The sequence below is a fragment of the Maylandia zebra genome, linkage group LG9 (genome assembly GCF_041146795.1).
Source record: "Maylandia zebra isolate NMK-2024a linkage group LG9, Mzebra_GT3a, whole genome shotgun sequence".
NCBI classification, from domain to species: Eukaryota; Metazoa; Chordata; class Actinopteri; order Cichliformes; family Cichlidae; genus Maylandia; species Maylandia zebra.
Window position 1 is genome coordinate 13,161,409 of NC_135175.1, and position 21,478 is coordinate 13,182,886.

Sequence of the window (21,478 nt, forward strand, 5' to 3'; positions counted from 1 at the left end):
ATGAATTCCTCATAGCCAGAGTGAAGACAACAGCATCACGATCACTGCTTCGTTTTGCTGAATGCTATGAATAGTTTGACCCTGCAGCCAACATGCAAGCTGCAGTGCTGCTGCCGTTGGCCATCTGCAGGTATCTGTTTAGAGAGATTAGTAAAAGTGCTGATGATGCGAGAGCTGTGCCTTGCACTCCCGACTGCACACTAAACAACAACTCCCAGACTAAATTAAACACACACTTAGCCCAGAGAAGCTCTCAACAACTTTTAGTTTTGTTTTTAGCTCTAAAAATGTTTCCCAGGCCACACGTAAGCCATCTCCAAACTGGCCATGGACATGAGCTGATTACCTGCACTGAGACCGCGGCAAGACTGGAGTTGGTTGTATGAGAAGCGGATCAGCCTGTTTGATTCCCTCCTGCCCTGCTTCAGACAGCAAAGTACTACAGTGAGTAAATGAGAGCAGCGGGCATGACGCACTCATGACCACATTTTAACTCAGTGAAAGGACACAAGGACAGAGTCACTTTGACCTCTCAGTGAGCTGGTGTATATCTAGTTGGGTCATTCAAACCCACTATGTGGACTTTGTTTGATCACTGTCTTCCATCCTTTTACAATGATACATTCAACGGGAATGGCAGTTTTTTAAAGTGTATCATGACTCGAGAGTGTGTCACTTACAATAAGAAGAATGACAGTGTGCTCCACAGACATTCGCACGCATGCTAAGCAGCCCTCCCTGCTTTAGTGGTCACCCCTAAGCCAATTGAGGGATGGGCTGACATGTCACTGCTGATGGTGGGGGCTATGCTCAGTGCAAGAGTATTAGTCCTGCTAAATACAGTAATGCAATTAGGGTCAATTTGGTTATGAGGACACGCTGAATTAAAACAGGTGGAGAAGAAAAGGTAGGCGGAGTGAAGGGGATCAGGCTAGTTGAGGGATCGTTTTGATCCTTGCCTCCCGCCACACTCCCCTCATACAAGCAGCAGGCAGGACGGCTGATGCACTCGTAGGTCGTTAGACATGTTTGCAAAGTTGAAGGGTCTCTTTAGCAGCCCGCAGGTGCCAGAGGGCTCTGGGACTACTAGCAAAGCCCCTGACCCAGCTCCACCTCCACCTCCACCTCCAGCCAAGGTATGTGTTCCGCCTGTATATTCAGTTATTAGACTAACTATAATAAATCGTTATTGTCAACCAGATTTTTGACTGGTTACAGACATGAGCAGTGGCGTCTCGTCTGCCTCTATCATTCAACCAGCTGCTCTGTACCAGCTGCAAAACAGAAAAAAAACCCAAATAAAATTGTTTCACTACCTCATTGAAATCACTCATTACCCAAACGGGCACTTTGAAATTTGTTTCATCATGAACGCAGCCTGTTTTTAAAAGTGTCCATCAGGGGAGGCAGTCATTTGTCAAACGCTGAATTCACCATTCTTTAAAACTGCCACTGAAATTAAAGCGTCACTCTTAATGGCCACTGTTTGACAAATGGAGCCAGGCGTCAGATTTTGTGAAGAAAAAAAATGTTGATTTGTCGTGTAGGAGGAGAAGCCAGCTGAGAAGGAGAATGAAGACAAGAAAGTGGACAAACCACAGGGTGAGTCATTCTAACGGCTGAAAAGTTTACCCAGTTCCTTTTTTTTGTCCCATCCTGTGAAATTAAAACAAGACTGACTGTTAATATGTTGGGAACATGAGAAAATATGGATTATTTTAAATTTCGCTTCATTTTGGTTTCCCTCTTTATTTGTCAGGGACTGTGTACAAAAACTATTCATCTAACATGACAGTTTGTTGTCCCTGCACAGGTCATCGAGCAAATAGAAACATACGCATCATCATTTTTTTTAAAAGACATACTAATACAAATGCAACTGACAAATCAACGTAATAGGCCAAACACCCACATCTAAATCCACCAATATCCATAAATACAACACTTGTTTATGCCATTACAAGGGAAATAAGTATGTAACGTTTTACTGTATAATAAGCTTCTTTACAAATGTATTTGCTAATTAGATACTGCAGTGAAACACAGTGTTACTGAAACACCTCCACACTTCAGTCAGCCTCGTGTATTATTCTGTTTATTCTTGTTATTTGTATAAAGCTGTAGTTATAATAGTTATAGTCATAGTTATAAAGCGCAAACAGTCAAACGAGTGACAAAAAGGGACCAAAATAAGAGAAAGCCTTTGGACAAATGTCCAATATGAAACGTTCAGCCTTGGACGACTTCTCTCGCGCCTGCTGACCGTTTCCATTTTAGTTGAGTTTCCTCGACTGCTGAGCTCGACAAGAAATGGAATTTCACTGATTTGTTGATTGTGTTGCTGAAAGTTTGAATGGCCTTTTGGAGCCGGAGTGAATAACATCAGGTTTGTCTCCATCATCCATCCAGGTTCTGTTACTTCATTCTGCTGATCCCACGGTTGCCTAATGTGTCTGAAAGCCGGACAGAAACACGGCCAGCGAATAATCAACCCCTCAAATGTCATATTCAGCGTCTTGTCTCTCTCTTTTACAGATGTTACAGGAATCTTTAATAGATGATGAACTAAATAAAAATGGTTTCACATAACCAGTGCAGCAAAGATGCCAAAAAAAGGATGAACACATTTACAGTTCGTAGTTGTTTCACAGATGGATGACATGCAGTTATAAGACTAAAGGGACTATAAGGAAAACACATAATACAATGATGAGGAAATTAGCAATTAAAAGAAATAAATGGGAAAACAGAAACCATTATAAATATAAAACTTAATCTAATGTATTGTTACGGTTATATTTCTAAATGTGTAATATTTTTATAAAGATGTCTAAAAGAAATGCTTTACAGGAAAACAAACGATGCAAAATAAATAATTAGGTAAGATCAAACATTTTTTTATTCTTCTTCCAGGAGGTGAGGACCATTTCTAACAATCTTGAAAAGCCAAAATAAACGTAGGATTTTTTTCCCCTTTCTTAGAATCAGCTCCATCACCGGCACCACCCCCAGCCCCTGAACCAGCACCATCAGCGGCCTCGGCACCAGCTTCGGCACCAGCTCCTGCCCCAGCTCCAGCCCCAGCCTCGGCTCCGGCTCCTCCACCAAACCCCGATCAAGCTGGAGCTGAGGGGTAAGACCTGCGCTTGCAGTGTTGTTTCTTCTACCTAATTTTTTCCAGGTACATTTCATTTGAAAGCGGGTGCACCGACAGTCAAAAGCGTTTACAGAGAGTAGTTACAGTGTGTTTATCCTCAGAATATCAGCCCAGCCTCCAAACTCCACTTTAGCTCACTGCAAACACACACCTGCCAAGTGACACCACAAACCTATATCAAAGTAATCACCCCATGGACGCTAATTAATCAGATTCCCTGGCAAGAGGGCGGAGAGGGAGGGAGGGTGCCCGGGGAGATAAGCGCAGCATGTGAGATCTTTACCCGCTGGAGCAACATGCATATTAAAAGAGGGATGGCCTGAAAGTGGATTAAAAGATTTTCAGTTCTTTAGGTTTTAAGGAGCTCACCAGAGCTGCTTCTGGTCCCTCAATAAACACTATGAAGGCGAAGGATATGATATATATGACACAACAATGGTGGCAAGAGCCAGAGGCTCCAGGTGGAGGACAGGTAGCGTGTGTGTGTGTGTGTGTGTGTGTGTGTGTGTGTGTGTGTGTGTGTGTGTGTGTGTGGTGGTGGTGGGGTCAGTGTCAGCCAGCAGCTTAAGTAATGTGTGGAATAAATAGTGTCAGAGCTCAGAGGGGATCCTGAGGTACTCTACAGAAGAGCTAGACTGGGAGTTTTTACTGCCAGTGCTACACAAAACCTGAAGTGTGTGTGGTTTACTCTGTGTCCTTCTCATATATAAACCGCCCAAGTATGTGTCCTTCTTCTTTTATGAGGCATATTAGTGAGATGAAATGCTGCATCACCTTTAGGGTTGATTAAGTCTGCAAAGGCTTCCTACCAGAACCGGTGTCACCACGGCGTTGGCTCACTTTCTTTAACTTTCTTTCATTTAGTTTCCACAAACCAGGGGCGGTACTCCAACCCAGCACAGTGTACCATTTACACACTGAAAACAATGAAAGAAACGATGGAAAAACAACCTGACAATTAAGTGTGAAAATGTACTGACTTTAATTTGACTGCAGGGCCTGATCTCAGCATGTTGGATGTGTCAGTTTAAACATGGTGTATTGTTCTGTCAAAGGCACTACAGAATTTTATCCACTAGAGGGAGAGCATCCATCATTCTCACAGCTCGGGCCGAAGTGGAAGACCGCTATTGGCCTAGCCTGGCCTGACCTCTAGATCTGTCCTCCCTGACCCAAAGTGCCCTAACCTTAACCACAAACAAGTGAAGCTGGACTCCATCCATTTGGCTCTGCAGTGAGCACCACTTGGCTGATTGCATTTATCCGTGTAATGTGATCCTTCTTATGTCACAAGTTATTTCTCTCTGTGATTCACTCTTTTTAGCGTTTCAAATCACAGGTACTGAGCTGGGTCCTGAATGAAAAGGGAACGATTGTAAACTGAAATAAACACTGAGGATGGTCGCAATGCACTGAATCAAATATTTCTACATTTATATACCTTAAATGTGTATTATACTTTATCAGTGATGGCAATAACGGAGTTACAAGTAACGGCGTTACTTTTTTCAGTAACGAGTAATCTAACTAATTACTATTCCTATCGTTACAACGCAGTTACTGTTACTACTTTAAGGGGCGACCGTGGCTCAGGGGGTTGGGAAGCATATCTGTAACCGGAAGGTTGCCGATTCGATCCCTGGGCTCTCTGTCCTGGTTGTTGTGTCCTTGGGCAAGACACTTTACCCTACCGCCTACTGGTGTTGGCCAGAGGGGCCGATGGCGCGATATGGCAGCCTCGCTTCTGTCAGTCTACCCCAGGGCCGCTGTGGCTACAACCGTAGCTGCCTCCACCAGTGTGTGAATGTGAGAGTGAATGAATAGTGGTATTGTAAAGCGCTTTGGGTGCCTTGAAAAGCGCTATATAAATCCAATCCATTATTATTACTAACAAGAAAATGCGGCGCGGTTGTGTTACTATTTTTCAACAAACAGACAGTTGAAGCTGTGTTCAGCTTACTGCACCTTATATCAGTTGCACGGAAGTAGCTGTCTACGTAAGTAATCTGGGCGCTACAGCTTTAAGCAGCTGCGAGCGCTCTCGCGGACGGCAATCACTTTCTGGCAGACGATCACTTTTTGGCACAACACCTGGAGCTCAGGGGGGCAAAACAATTGCATGAGTGCTGCTGTTTGACTGAGGAAGAATAAAGTAGTCGTGGTAAGTTAATCACGTGACCACTTAAAGATGACAAAGCAACAGGGTGATATATACCAGTTTTTAAATTGTGCAGATAGGCCACGTAAAACCAGAATCCTGATAAACAATATATACACGGCGTTTTTTCCTGAATAGTTTCGTCACGTTAACGTCTAAGGACAGCGCTAGCAAGCACTCTCTGCTTATGACCAAAAAATTAAAAAACTAAACAAAAAACAGCCCGTTCGTGTTGGTGGAAAAATGTACCATGCTGACCAATCAAAAAATTATATTTGTTTAGGAAGAGGGTGAAGTTTTAGGAGTGACAGCAAGAGAGAGAGAGAGAAAGAGAGAAAGAAAGACAGCAGAAAAAGAGAGAGAGAGCGTGTAGTTAATGTGTTGTCTTCAGTGTTGGTCAAGTTACTTGAAAAAGTAATCAGTAACTAATTACTGATTACTTCCCCCCAAAAGTAATCCCGTTACTTTACTAATTACTTATTTATGAAAGTAATTAGTTACTTAGTTACTTTTTAAAAACATGATTTATGACCTGAATAGGTAATAAAGCGATAGATCTTTCAGCCCAATTCTACTTTTTCTGCATCATCCATTATATAAAATGTAATCAAATGAAAAAGTCTCTTTTTAAAACTTGTTTTATTAGTTTTAATCTTTTAACTTTATGCATCAACCAAAAATTAAAGTATATGCAACATTCTCTGACTGGAAAAAAATTGTTTAACATTTAAACCTATTTTCTGCACATTCCAGCACATAAAATAAAATAGGTTTTTATGTTTACACTCACTCTTTCAAATAGATGCAAGTAAAACACAGCAGAAAATAAATAAAATCAAAAACTCAGCGGCCCTGTTGCTCTATTTTCACCTGTTTAGCAGGAGTGGGGCAGGCGGAGGTTTGCTCTGGTGCAGGTGTGCCGCAGCCGTCATGTCAGTGGAAGGATCCAGCAGTTTCTCTGTGAATTTCACATTCCTGTGGCAGCGCACTCGGCGCTTGCTCGGAAGTTTAGGGTTTTTTTCACTGTAAAAAGAAGTTTTCTTCCCACGCAGTGAACAGCAGACCCTAATGTTTTTGTCACTTTTTACAGAATCAAACTCAAAGTAAGGTCAGTACTTACACGCTTTAAACGCTGCACGGTCATATTACAGGGAGTGCAGAATTATTAGGCAAGTTGTATTTTTGAGGAATAATGTTATTATTGAACAACAACCATGTTCTCAATGAACCCAAAAAACTCATTAATATCAAAGCTGAATGTTTTTGGAAGTAGTTTTTAGTTTGTTTTTAGTTTTAGCTATTTTAGGGGGATATCTGTGTGTGCAGGTGACTATTACTGTGCATAATTATTAGGCAACTTAACAAAAAACAAATGTATACCCATTTCAATTATTTATTTTTACCAGTGAAACCAATATAACATCTCCACATTCACAAATATACATTTCTGACATTCAAAAACAAAACAAAAACAAATCAGCGACCAATATAGCCACCTTTCTTTGCAAGGACACTCAAAAGCCTGCCATCCATGGATTCTGTCAGTGTTTTGATCTGTTCACCATCAACATTGCGTGCAGCAGCAACCACAGCCTCCCAGACACTGTTCAGAGAGGTGTACTGTTTTCCCTCCTTGTAAATCTCACATTTGATGATGGACCACAGGTTCTCAATGGGGTTCAGATCAGGTGAACAAGGAGGCCATGTCATTAGTTTTTCTTCTTTTATACCCTTTCTTGCAGCCACGCTGTGGAGTACTTGGACGCGTGTGATGGAGCATTGTCCTGCATGAAAATCATGTTTTTCTTGAAGGATGCAGACTTCTTCCTGTACCACTGCTTGAAGAAGGTGTCTTCCAGAAACTGGCAGTAGGACTGGGAGTTGAGCTTGACTCCATCCTCAACCCGAAAAGGCCCCACAAGCTCATCTTTGATGATACCAGCCCAAACCAGTACTCCACCTCCACCTTGCTGGCGTCTGAGTCGGACTGGAGCTCTCTGCCCTTTACCAATCCAGCCACGGGCCCATCCATCTGGCCCATCAAGACTCACTCTCATTTCATCAGTCCATAAAACCTTAGAAAAATCAGTCTTGAGATATTTCTTGGCCCAGTCTTGACGTTTCAGCTTGTGTGACTTGTTCAGTGGTGGTCGTCTTTCAGCCTTTCTTACCTTGGCCATGTCTCTGAGTATTGCACACCTTGTGCTTTTGGGCACTCCAGTGATGTTGCAGCTCTGAAATATGGCCAAACTGGTGGCAAGTGGCATCTTGGCAGCTGTACGCTTGACTTTTCTCAGTTCATGGGCAGTTATTTTGCGCCTTGGTTTTTCCACATGCTTCTTGCGACGCTGTTGACTATTTTGAATGAAACGCTTGATTGTTCGATGATCACGCTTCAGAAGCTTTGCAATTTTGAGACTGCTGCATCCCTCTGCAAGATATCTCACTATTTTTGACTTTTCTGAGCCTGTCAAGTCCTTCTTTTGACCCATTTTGCCAAAGGAAAGGAAGTTGCCTAATAATTATGCACACCTGATATAGGGTGTTGATGTCATTAGACCACACCCCTTCTCATTACAGAGATGCACATCACCTAATATGCTTAATTGGTAGTAGGCTTTCGAGCCTATACAGCTTGGAGTAAGACAACATGCATGAAGAGGATGATGTGGACAAAATACTCATTTGCCTAATAATTCTGCACTCCCTGTACTCTCTGTCACCACCCGATCCGTACTGGAAACCCGATCGGTACCCCGCATGCGCAAAAGGTGTCTACTTCCGGTCGAAGCATTTTATGATAGCATTTTACGGGTCAGAGTATCTGTTAAGCGCCGTAAAATAAGAAGAATAGCGCCTAATTACAGAGTTAATAATACAGACTTTGTAATATGTCACATGTAGATTCATCAGCCAGATGAACTGCTTACTAACAATTGACAATGATAGCGGACATCATCATCGCTATTCCAATCAATCCTCTCCACACAGACAAGCATAAACACACTCAACTATCACTAAATCAAATTTAACACACGTTTGTAATGACGTTAAATCAGTTTACAATAGGGTTCATTCGCTCAGTCAGCAGGTGGCAGTATCCTCTTACACTGGGGAGTAAACTGCCATCATACGAACAGAAGAAGAAGAAAACCCCTGCACATGCGCGGTACGGATCAGGTAGACCCGATTTGTATGGTCCGACTTTGCACATGCGTAGTAAGGATCGGGGAGTCCTGATCCGTAACTATCTTTTTATTTTCCGTTTTTGTCTACATTGTACTGAAATGCTTCATTACTGGAAACATTTTAAGAGATACTTATTATTCCTAACATCTTAACAGATACTCTGACCCGTAACTATCGTAAAACGCTTCGACCGGAAGTAGACACCTTTTCAATTCAATTCAATTCAATTCAATTTATATAGCGCCAAATCACAACAAAAGTCGCCTCAAGGCGCTTCATGCGCATGCGGGGTACCGATCGGATTTCCAGTACGGATCGAGTAGTGACAGGGTCGGGTGTGTCCTTCGTGGCCCACCATATCCCAGAATTCATAGCACGGCCCAGCCAATTTCAGTTTCCAACACTACTACTAAGCCACTACTAAGTTTTAAAATTACTCTTATTAATCTTTCTGGGTCACAAAATAAACTTTTAACATATTTTCAGGCGAGAAAGTAGCTGTGTACATTTCAAATATCTGCTTGGTTTATCAAGACATCGCATATTTGCAAAAGTGCGCCGGTCGAGCCGGTGAGAGCAGCGGACTCCCGGCTTCATCGTTTTCAGACCCCCGCTCTTTCGCTACTCGGGTTAAACATAATATGTAAATCACTCGGATAACTTAAAAATGTAATTGTTTGCCTTTTTTCTGTGTTTTATTTGTTCCGGAGTAAATCGGTTTGGCTGAGATCAAAGTTATTAGATTATTAGATTAAATAAAACTTTATTAATCCATCGGGTGGGTTCCTCCGGGATTTTCACACTGCTGAATAAACGTCATAAAAAGAAGTGTGAGACAGTCGAGAATTTACGCCAGTGTCCTGTTATATTTTAGATAGCAAGGAGCAGACGGCCGAGTTTGTTAAACTCCACCGACAAAGACGAAAATCTGAAGGCTAGACCGTCCTATTTCACAGCCTCGCACTTCCAGCCTTCTCGGTCTTCGGAGGACCCGGCCCACGTAGACTGCGAAAGCCGGGTCCTCCGAAGGATGCAGCCGACGTTTTGGGATACAGCTATTATCCATTGTTGATCTGCACACAGCTGTTGCCACAAACGTCGCACTCACTTACGTCATTGTCATGAGACACTCTTGCAAAAAAAAATCACGGTTTTAGTAACGCAATAACGCAGCATGCTCACAGGAAAGTAACAGTAATCTAATTACCTTTTTTGCAATAGTAATCCCTTACTTTACTTGTTACTTGAAAAAAGTAATCGGATTACATCTCTGGTTGTCTTGTGTAGTAGTGTGTAGTGTTGTGGATAGTTTTGTGTTGTGTGTCAGTACAATGTGACTGCTACATGACCAGAAAACCTCTTAATGCATGTTAAAGTAAAGTTCCAGATTTTTCAGAGTAAAATCTTACCTCTAGGCAACTTTAAATGCTGGAGTAGAACAGGTGTTGAATCATTAATGCCGAGTGGAGTCTCTGATTATTACACAACTTTTCCTGATTTGTTCCTTTTTTTTAATTGGTTGAAATTCCTCATTCACATCAGGAATTTTTAGGAGTTTTTATGATTTTTCTATCCTCGCTACATCAGAAACTCACTCACTGCCAATAACAGCGCAACTTTCTTATTTTGCTTCCTCAGAGAGGAGGGAGTCCCCCCTCCACCTCCCCCCATAGTCATCAACAAGTACTCAGATGAGCACCTCAGAGCCATAATCATGAAGATGAGAGAAAGAAAGCAGCTCTTCAAGGAGAAAGTGACTGATCAGTATGCTTCATCCCCTGAGATAACCCCTCCTGTCAGTGAGTGCCAACACAAAACCATTCAGTGCTGCAGATTTTCTAATATTTCTAATATCTGTGGATGTATCTAATATTTCTAATATCTGTGGTGTAGTTCATTTTCCTTGTTTAAAAACATGTTTAAAAATAGAGTATTAGAAAAATATATAAATCAAGAATGAAAAGAGCAAAAAGGAGAAAAAAAATTACCTCTTGATTCTTTTGCTTTGATGTAGTTACTTATCTAAGGTGGAAAGTTTTTTTTTCTTTGGGTTTTTTTTTTTGTTGTTGTTTGTTTGTTTGGTTTTTGCTTTGTTTTATTATTTTCTTCAAGCCCTATGTACAGGAGCTGCATACAAAAAGATATTTTGTGAAAAGGGTTGGCGTAATAAGCAAATGCTTCAGCCAATACCTTTTGATTAGCCTTGTCTCATGCTTTCTTTCTTTATGGTAGATTTTTGTTCTATTTTCACTGTTTGTTTTTTTTCACTGTTTTCACTGAGATTTGAATTTGAATGCTAATCAATAAAATCAAAAATCAAAAAAAAATGTTATTGTTTTCATGGGGCAGTAAGGAAACTAATTCTTAATATTTAACTGTTGCTCACTCAGCCCCTTTATCCTTTCAGCGCCACTGCTACGCAAAGACGACTACAACAGAGTCATAGAGGAAAGGAGACAACAGGCAGAGGAGGCACGGATAAAGAAGGAGGAGGCAGACAAGAAGAAAAAAGAGGAGCAGGAGAAGAAGAAAAAGGAGGATGAGCAAAAGAAAGCAGAACAAAAGGCAGCAGAGGCCAAACAGCAGGAGAAGAAGAGTATAAGAACCAGGATATCCGAGGCAATGTGGTCAGTGGTGGACACTGTGTTGAAGCCACTCGAGGACCTGATGGACTCTGTGTTTGGGCAAACCATAGACCCTTTCACGGACCGTCGCTACATTGCATGGCTAAGCTTGGTGACTGTGGCCTTTAACTACAACACGTGGTTCATCACGGCCCGCCTGTGCTTCCCCTACCACACTGAGATCTCCATCCCTTACTGGTTCACCCTGGATGTGTTGGCTGACATCATCTACCTGGTGGACTCTGTCATCTCCCAACCCCGCAAACAGTTCGTCAAAGGAGGAGACATCATTGTAAGTGGGAAATGATCCTGACTGCTGACAGAGAAAAACACTGGCCTGAATGACAAAGTCACTTCTATTCCCTTGCAGAAAGACAGAGTGATGACAAAGAAGCACTACAGAGATTCAGAGAGATTCCTGGTATGATCACTTAAATCCCTTGAGCTTTGAAGTTATGTACTTAATTAGAGTCAGCGACCTTACAGCTGTCTGTCTCTTTCACAGGCAGACGTGGTGTCAGTCTTTCCATTTGACTTGTTGTACATCCAATTTGGATTCAAATCTGCCTTCAGACTCAATCGTCTACTGAAGGTAAATCTACTTAAATAATGTTTAGATGAATGAGACAATAAACAACGCCTATTAAATGTACTTTGGCTCTCATCTGGCTCACATTTCCTCACCTATTTTCAAGATGGACACATTTTTTGAGTTCAGTGATCGTCTAGAGAGCATCATGGCCAAGGCTTACATCTGGAGGTAAGACCATCCATCCATGCATCCATCCACCCACCAATCCATCCATCATCCATCCACCCACCGATCCATCCATCCACCCACCAACCCATCCATCCATCCACCAACCCATCCATCCACCCACCAACCCATCCATCCATCCACCAACCCATCCATCCATCCACCCACCGATCCATCCATCCATCCATCCATCCACCCACCCACCGATCCATCCATCCATCCACCGATCCATCCATCCATCCATCCACCAACCCATCCGTCCATTCATCCACCGATCCATCCATCCATCCATCCACCGATCCATCCATCCACCCACCAACCCATCCATCCATCCACCAACCCATCCATCCATCCATCCATCCATCCATCCATCCATCCACCAACCCATCCGTCCATCCACCCACCGATCCATCCATCATCCATCCACCCACCGATCCATCCATCCATCCATCCACCAACCCATCCATCCACCGATCCGTCCATCCATTCATCCATCCACCGATCCATCCATCCATCCACCGATCCATCCATCCATCCATCCATCCATCCATCCACCAACCCATCCATCCATCCATCCACCAACCCATCCATCCATCCATCCATCCATCCATCCACCAACCCATCCGTCCATCCACCCACCGATCCATCCATCCACCGATCCATCCATCATCCATCCACCCACCGATCCATCCATCCATCCATCCACCAACCCATCCATCCATCCACCGATCCGTCCATCCATCCATCCATCCATCCATCCATCCATCCATCCATCCACCCACTGATCCATCCATCCATTCATCCATCCACCGATCCATCCATCCATCCACCGATCCATCCATCCATCCATCCATCCACCAACCCATCTATCCATCCACCGATCCGTCCGTCCATCCATCCATCCATCCATCCACCAACCCATCCGTCCATCCACCGATCCGTCCATCCATCCACCCACTGATCCATCCAGTATACAATGCAATTAACTGAGATAGCAAAAATGTCAAAATGTGGCCATATCAATAACTCTCTTTATTACCCCTCTTAGAGTGATTCGCACAATTGGTTATCTGCTCTTCATGCTCCACCTTAATGCCTGCTTCTACTATGTGGCCTCAGAATATCAGGGCATTGGTAAAACTAAATGGGTCTACTCCGGCGTAGGCAGCGCGTAAGTACAGCACTTCTATACAGCCACTTGTGTTTGAGTTGGAGGGATTTTCTCATCTTTTTTTCTGCCAACTCTTGATGTGGACCTAGCATGCTCATACTGTATTCTGAGACTCTGCTAGAGCAGCTTTTGCACGAGCAGTGTTGGGAAGGTTACTTTTAAAATGTATTCCACTACAGATTACAGAATACATGCCCCAAAATGTTTTTGTAACGTATTCCGTTACATTACTCAATGAGAGTAACGTATTCTGAATACTTTGGATTACTTAATATATTATCATGCTTTTTTACAACTACATGAATGTACTATTGCTGTGTGATTTATTACTATTACTGAAGGTTACTCGCCATACCAATACCAACTAGATTTTTAAATCTAAATATAAAATGAGTAACAGGGAGGGTGGACATTAGGTAACTGCGCTTTTTGCAGCGATCTCGTATAGAAAACTATTCCGCGTATATAAAACAGGTCCGCGGCTCTGAACCGTAAAGGCGTAAAACCATAAAGGGACCTCTGGCTAATACGTTGGGTTCGTGTTGTGCTCGTAGTTGAAAACTGGCTTTACTTTGTTGTCTGGGTCAACGTTGCTAGCGAGAGACAGAGAGAGGCGTTGAAAGGCTGCTCCAACCGAATTTATTGTTTCGGAGGAAAACACGAACACAGTGTACAGTCGAGTCTTAATAGCTTACTTACAACTGGGCTCGCCAGGCTCTCTTCTTGGCTGCAGTGGTTATTATTATATTTACATGCTTCCAGCTCCTGTTTCTGCTCGATGACATCTTGTACTTTTCCTTTTTCTCCCTCCCTCGCTCACAGACACATAACGGGTATGGCAGTCCATTCTCCCTGCAGCACGGACTGCACTGCCCATCAGGCTACATTCTTTAGGGCTATGCCTGTAGCATTCTGCCTATTGCCTTCATATTAAATCATTTTTTTAAATATTTCTTCACATCATTATGAGACGCGAGATTGAGACACAGGCATTTGAGCCTCTTAATGCGTGTTTTGTTTGGGTTTCCACCGGCAGGGAAACCCAAAATAGAGAGAGCATAGGCGAACATATCAAACAGGAAAATACCGCCGTGTAATCCCTTTATTTCAGCAAAGTAACTGTATTCTGAATACCACCTTTTTAAACGGTAACTGTAATGGAATACAGTTACTCATATTTTGTATTTTAAATACGTAACGGCGGTACATGTATTCTGTTACTCCCCAACACAACACAACACTGTGACTTGTGCACAACAAGTCACAGTTACAACAAACTGTTTTTTCTTCCCTCCCTCTGTGCAACTTTCTAATGATTGGCTGATGGTTTGAAAACAGTGGCTAGGGGAACATCTGTACTCACAAATGACCATATTAAACATGTTCACTCACCAACATGATACAGAAAGGTAGAAAATGAGCACATAGGGGGATAATGTTAGCAATGCATAACAAAAGGTTATAGCAGAGAAACAAAATTACCTAAAAAAAAGTCTCTGGTTTATCGCACAGAGTTATGAGTTCCAGCTCACAAAGCATCCAGTCAAAATCTTTCATATGTCCCATGTTTGCTGCTGATGCTGTGGCTGCAGTTACCTCAGCTGCTTCTTCTATGCCGAGAAGTCCCTGCTACTGATCGCCGAGTTACCAACTCCTGACACCACATTCGGGCTGATCTTTCAGATGACCAACTACCTTTTCGGGGCATTCTTTATGTCCACCATGCTTGGCCAGGTAGCTTCTTTCTCGTAGCATTTTTGTTATTTTACTTTCTCTTTTCTTTTAATATTTTTTTCTCTTTAGGAAGCTAAAGCAATTTCAGCAAGACACCAAGGAAATCGCTCAAACGTGCCCAGAACCCACCACTGCCATTTTATGCAAAACAAAGAAACAAACTCCATTTTCCCCCACACGACCCCAAAACATCCAATACAGTTTATGACACCCCTCTCTGACACCCCCCCCCCAAAACTCTCCACAGGTACCTGCGTTGTTACTACTTTGCTGTCCGCAGTCTGATCAACATCGGGGGTCTTAATGAACCCGAAACCGTCTTTGAGATTACCTTTCAGATGACTAATTTTTTCTTGGGCGTCTTTGTGTTCTCCAGTTTGATTGGACAGGTAATACAGAGGACACTCTGCCCCATAGCATGAGTCACAGCCCCCAGCATCCTTACTTCATCTGGAGTCCTGATTAGCATCCTTTTAGCATCATTAACTGCAAGTAGTACTAGTAGTAGTAAACGATTGTCTCTTATTCTCCCCCACTTGTCCTGTTTATGTAGATAGATGAATAAACCTGCAATACTCCAGTATCCGTTACTCTGTCTATAGTATTTCACTGGTTCCCTGTGATGTCTTGACTGTCAAAAACAACAAAAGCACATTCATTCTACTGTCTAAGTGAGAGGAGTATTTATTTAGTTTAAACAAAGGTTTTCTTCATATCATCATAATGTCTCAGATGAGAGATGTCATTGGTGCAGCGACAGCAGGACAGACTTACTTCCGTTCTTCCATGGACAACACTGTGGAGTACATGGTGACCAATCACATCCCGTCTTTGATACAGAACCGAGTCCGCACCTGGTACACCTACACCTGGGACGCTCAGGGCATGCTGGGTCAGTAGTCACTGGATAAAATCTTCATTTCAGTCTTTAAGAGTGTGTGAGAAACGCTTTAATTATAGGACACAAATCAGACGTCAGTCCTACTATTGTGCCAGGTGCAGAAAGTTTTAACACTGAATTAAATAATAATTCTTCATCTCCGTGTTTTCAGATGAGTCCGAGCTGCTGGACAAGATGCCTCTAGTGATGAGAACAGCCATTGCTGTGGACATCAACCTGGCGACCTTCCAGAAGATTGATCTTTTCAAGGTGCACACTCATTAGAAAAAATAAATATATAGCCCAGACAGTAACTGGGAGACTGGGAGATGGTTGGTCAGTTAAATATCTTCATATGTTTCCACAGGGCTGTGACCAGCAGATGTTAGTGGACATGTTGCTGAGGCTCAAGTCGATCATTTATCTGCCCGGAGACTTTGTTGTGAAGAAGGTGTGTTAAGTCTTACACAATCATCGTCAACTTCAAATGTGAATGAAACACAACAAATTACTTAATTTTTTAAAAGTTTATCATCATTTTATGCCAACAATTGAAGGACATTAAATACAAAAAAGTAAAAATGTGCTGGGGAGGATAAACTGATGTTGTGTAATCAAACTTGGCAATAAGGAGATACTCATTTTAGCCCTGATTCACCATATGATGACAAGCATACAGACTGTAAAGAGGCAGAGGAAAACACACTTATTTCATTGTGATGACAGATTTTTACATTAGTTACAACTGCATATCCTCCATTGTCGAGTACATTTTTAGCTAACTTATTTTTTTACCACTTGAACGTCAAAAATATCCAAGTTTTGTTTCTCTAAAATTCATAATTATGATAAAACCTCAGACAGCGTTGCATATTTTACTTTTAAATTTGGAAAAATGACTTTATAATCTTATAAAATAGTTCATTGTCAGGGTCTGCGCTGGCAGACCGCGTGGTGACAGTAGGATGACCCAAATGCAGACACTTGGAGCAAAACTATCCGGTTGTTCAGTCTGACGTCACTAGCCGTGTCTGGGTCTAAACTCCGCTGCAGGTCCATATATCAAACGATCACTATGGCATTACTGAGAGTTGAAAAACTGTCTAAAGTCTTTCATCTTTAATAAAATGATCAGCGTTCTGCTCTACCAGGTGTAACAATTGAGTTTAACATCCAGGCATCCATGAAAACGGACATTTATGACATTTAACGGAGTTAGAAGTTAGCAGGAAGTTAGCTCGCTAGCTTCTATCTAAATACAATATAGCATGTCCTGACTGCGGGTTTTGGAAACAAATTAAAACGTACAGCTCTGTTATCACTTCCAACATAAATGAAGACAGAAAACTAAACAGCAGTGACATTTGTAGGGTCACTGAAGTTTGGCTAGCTGGTATATAATGATTAGGGTTGCCAACTCCCTGAAAAATAAATAAGGGACACCTCGTGGCCAGGGCCGGGCAACCTAGTTGTCTTCACCCTTCCCAGTGTGGTAGCTCTTTTTTTGTGTGTGTGAAATTATTTTTTAACCATTTGACTTGAATTTGATTTAAGCAGATGCATATTCTTTGTGATATGACCATATGGGAAACAAATGATCATTTAGCCATTTATTTTTAGCTCAAAATGACAACATTAACACAGTAAAACAGGTCTCTTTCTTAAACAGAAGCCTGTCATGCTTAACTTTTGAGAATAAAAGTAAATCTTTCTTTAAAAGAACTCTGTCCTGCTTAACTTAAAATTATATAAATTAATAGAAAGCAATAGAACGAAAAATATTCTTGTAACTGTGCACATTTAGTGCATTTAGTACAATTGGCTTCAGTTGAGGTATTATTTCAGCTTTTCTAATGCTAATCAGCTGCTCCTGTTTGACCCACTTGTTCCCATGATTACGCATCATAACTCATCATCATTATTCATCTATGTATTACTTTTATGTATTAGTCATCTATTTGTTGTAATCATCCATCCTTGCAGTTGTTTATTACACAAAATAAATGATATTATTATACTTCTGGCCACATAGCGCTGATATTCACTGCACATGCCCATATTAACCTTAACCAGAGGGTTTAAACAACAAACCAGTGTTTACATACCATATCTGCTTCTGCCGTGGCCTGGTGGACAAGAAATTGGTTAAGGGTTCCCTGAGCTTTCACGCCCCTCATGTTCTTCATGTGCCCACCACTAGAAGCATGCCTATGGAAAAAGTGCGCCGGCACACAGCGCAGTGCGCTTTATAGGTGTTATGGTGACCTTTTCCAGCCAGGTGTTTCCCTTTTCCCAGTCCTCCCTGTGCTTTTGCAGCCTTTTTTTCTTTCTCTGAGCGAACAAACATTGCTGCTCTAATGCTGGGCTTACACTGTGCGATTTCTGGCCCATTTTGAGACGATTTTTGAGTCGTGCGACCGATTTGGTGATCGGCCCAATTTTGGCCTTCATCGTGCATCGTGTAGTATACGTGGGGTAACGAGAAGCGATTAACACCTCGAGCAGCTCCCGATCATCAATCGCTCGTGAGCCGCTCACACTGCTCACGCGCAAACACGTAAACGTCGGTGAAAAGACGGAGCAGCACGGCTGTGCAGCGTGTGATCTGGACACAAGCGATGGAGGCACAACTTGTAGAACTTCGGAAAGCTCATCCGAGCCTTTTCGATGTGGCATCACAAAATTATCACGACCACAACAACCGTGAAAATAGTTGGATTTACACTGCTGCTCAATCACAGCTGCCTGATCAATGTTTTTCATTAGCAATTTAGCAAAGTTGATGGTGGTGGTTTGTGTGTCTGTGTGAGTGAAAGACAGAGCGACAGATTTTCTGTTATAACCTTCATGTTATGTTGGCACAGTGTGAGCACTCAGGTCGCATCAGAGCATCGGGTGGTATAGTGTGAGACCTGCATCGTGACCTACCAACTTCTAACCCCTGCGAGTTAATCGTGCAGTTTGAGCAGGAGCTGAATAACGCGACTGAAAAAATCACACAGTGTCTGCCCAGCTTTAGGTGTACTGTCGTCCGAGACCGCAGTGTCGGCGTTTGTTTCCCTGTTGGCCATGCTTCTTGTTGTGGTCATCTGTTGTCTTCCGGTATTTTCTCCGCAAGCGACCTTTCCTCGACCAATGAGATGAGCGGTAATCTGAATTGTCATAAGTGTGCTGTCAGCTCATTGGTCACAAAGCAGGAGAGGGGCTGGGAGTTATGCTTTCAAACAAAGCGTTAATTCCATTAACATTTATAGACTACTTTTGATTCTCACTGTATTACGGGACAAAGTGCGTCCCTTATTAGCTCAACACGGGACGTGTACTTTTGTTTCTAAATACGGGACGATTCCGTTTTTTAAGGGACGGTTGGCAACCCTAATAATGATGTGCTACGTGACCGCTAGCGACACAGCTATGTTAGCATAATATGAACAAGCTAACTTTTTTTCCACTCGATAAAAGTTAACATGAGTGTTCTCGGTGGTCAGGAACAAATGTAATCGCATGGCAGGATGCTGTAAAAGGACCAAACTTCAGCCAGGAGAACAACTGAGATAATGCAGCCACAATACGAGGTTAGTCATTCATATACTGCTGCATGGGCTGGGCTGTAGTTACATCCTAAGGTTTTAAAAACTGAGCTTAAATAAATGATTAGCGGTAATAAAAGCCGAGGGAGGTGAACAGTGATCACTGACTGTTTTAGGAGCTTTTTGAGATTAAATAGAAGAAAATACATAACATTAAACATGTTAACAACACAAAAGCCATATTAAACGCAGACTACTTTAGGCCCGGAAGTAGGATTCGTCGCGTCATCACTGAACAACCGGATAGGGAAACAGAGCTCAATATCAGCAGAACTGGATGAAGCCTAAACTGCACAAACAAGAACATCATAATACAAAAAGGAATGAAACTCAAAATGCAGGATCAAAGGAAACAGCCCATGACAGTGATTTTTTATTAGGTTAATACTTTTTTTTTCCTCCAAAATTTACAACTTTAATATCAAAGAATGTCCGAGTTCTTGTAGGTCTGAATTTATGACTTTAATCTCAGAAGTTCTGTGTATATAAAAGGCCACCACAGGCTTCTTTTAAAGCTAAAATGCCCTTTATAAGCACATACACATAAAACATCCCTTCAGTAATTTATTTGTGTAAATTATTTGTAGGGTGACATCGGTAAAGAGATGTACATCATCAAAGGTGGAGCGGTGCAGGTGGTGGGAGGACCCGACAACAGCATTGTGTTTGTGACACTAAAAGCTGGTTGTGTTTTTGGGGAAATCAGGTGAGTTCAGATACACGCGCACAAATATATACTGATAATTAATCAACATCAGAGGCAATTAATCACAATCAGTGAACAGTGAAATGTTTTCTCTTTCTGTTTCTTAGTCTCTTGCAGTCCTCCAAAGATGGAGGGAACAGGCGCACAGCTAATGTCAAAGCATACGGCTTCGCCAACCTCTTTGTCCTGGAGAAGAAAGACCTGTTTGATATTTTGGTTCATTACCCGGAGTCGCAGAAAGTGTTGGCCAGAAAGGGCAGGTGAGTCAAAGGATTTGACTCAATATTTGCTGCTGATTTCACGAAATAACTTCTGTACTTGGTGGTTTATTTACTGGAAACCAATGATACACTATCTGTGAGGGGGGAAGTATGTGAACATGTATAAATGGCAGCGATTTTTAAGATAAAATTCCAGTCAGGTAGTTTTACACACAAGGAAAACAATCACATGTTAGTGGGTGGACCTATTTTTATTTTCAAGGCCTGATCTTTAAAACAGCACGATTACAAACAAAGCGAAAAGAAAAGTGTTATGTGGACGTCAGAAAAAGGGCTGTTGGTGATGTTCATCAGGCTGGGACACCTTTGAACAGTGAGCTTCCCCTTCCTGTCAGTGTGACGCATAAGTACACATGTAATCCCTGAGATATGAAGTTTCCACATGATAATAATAAATGCTGCTGTAGTAAACAAACCTCTGTACCTCTGTAGGAAACTAATAAAGGCCAAAGGTCCAGCAGCAGCTAAAGTTGAAGAAGAGAAGGAAAAAGGACTGGCGCTGTTCGGACCCAAACCCCCCACACCCAAACTGCTGCGCGCTTTCGGCGGGACCATTAACAAAACGTTTATCAACAAAATGAAGGTAACTACACCGTTCTGTCCTAATAAATGCACCCCAAGTGATTATTACATGAAAGTCATTGTGCTTGTCTTTTATTTTTTCCCCAGACTTCCAGTACCAACTAATAAGGAGCATGGAAAGTTTTTTTTTTTAATAACCCCTTTTTTGGAGTGAAGAAAATGTATCTCTCATGGAAATGAACTCATTTCTGTTGAAAGCACCTTTCAGATGATAATTTTACTGCTCTGTGTGTCATTCTGTCTAATTTAATAATAACAACAAGCCAAGACCATGTGTACCTCAACTACTGCCCCTAGTGGACACTGCTATGTATGTACTTCGTTCATATGGTTTTTATACAGTATAATCGGTCATTTTTCCCACTGTAGGCGTGGAAGCCTGCCTGAGATTATCAGTCAGTAAGAAGCATGGTGACAATAATGTTGACAGTTTATATTATTTGACTGAGTTTTAATAAATAAATATGTTTGAACTGCATTAAGTGTATTTCTCTGTTAGCCTTGTGTTTGTGAGCGCAGGAGGTCACATCCAGGCTAATCCTCACCTGCCAGTGACAGTACGAGGGCCGATTAATTCAGCTGCCTCTGTTTTTGTGAGCCCCACAGACTTAAAATAAACCAAGCATTACACCAGCTACTTTCATCGTAG

General features: G+C 42.1%; 1 protein-coding gene across 1 annotated transcript; it reads left to right on the top strand.

Annotated features, from left to right (window-relative positions):
- Positions 1-960: 960 nt before the first annotated feature.
- LOC101468359 (cyclic nucleotide-gated channel beta-3) lies at positions 961-21,307 on the top strand. The gene is made up of 17 exons (XM_014411049.3): positions 961-1,136; positions 1,548-1,602; positions 2,983-3,133; positions 10,143-10,303; positions 10,912-11,420; positions 11,499-11,549; positions 11,634-11,720; positions 11,824-11,888; positions 12,934-13,056; positions 15,038-15,179; positions 15,523-15,682; positions 15,843-15,940; positions 16,038-16,121; positions 19,848-19,966; positions 20,074-20,226; positions 20,680-20,830; positions 20,917-21,307. Exons 1-17 carry the CDS (start codon positions 1,026-1,028, stop codon positions 20,932-20,934), a joined length of 2,238 nt encoding a protein of 745 aa, XP_014266535.3. The 5' UTR covers positions 961-1,025; the 3' UTR covers positions 20,935-21,307.
- The last annotated feature ends 171 nt before the right edge of the window (positions 21,308-21,478 follow it).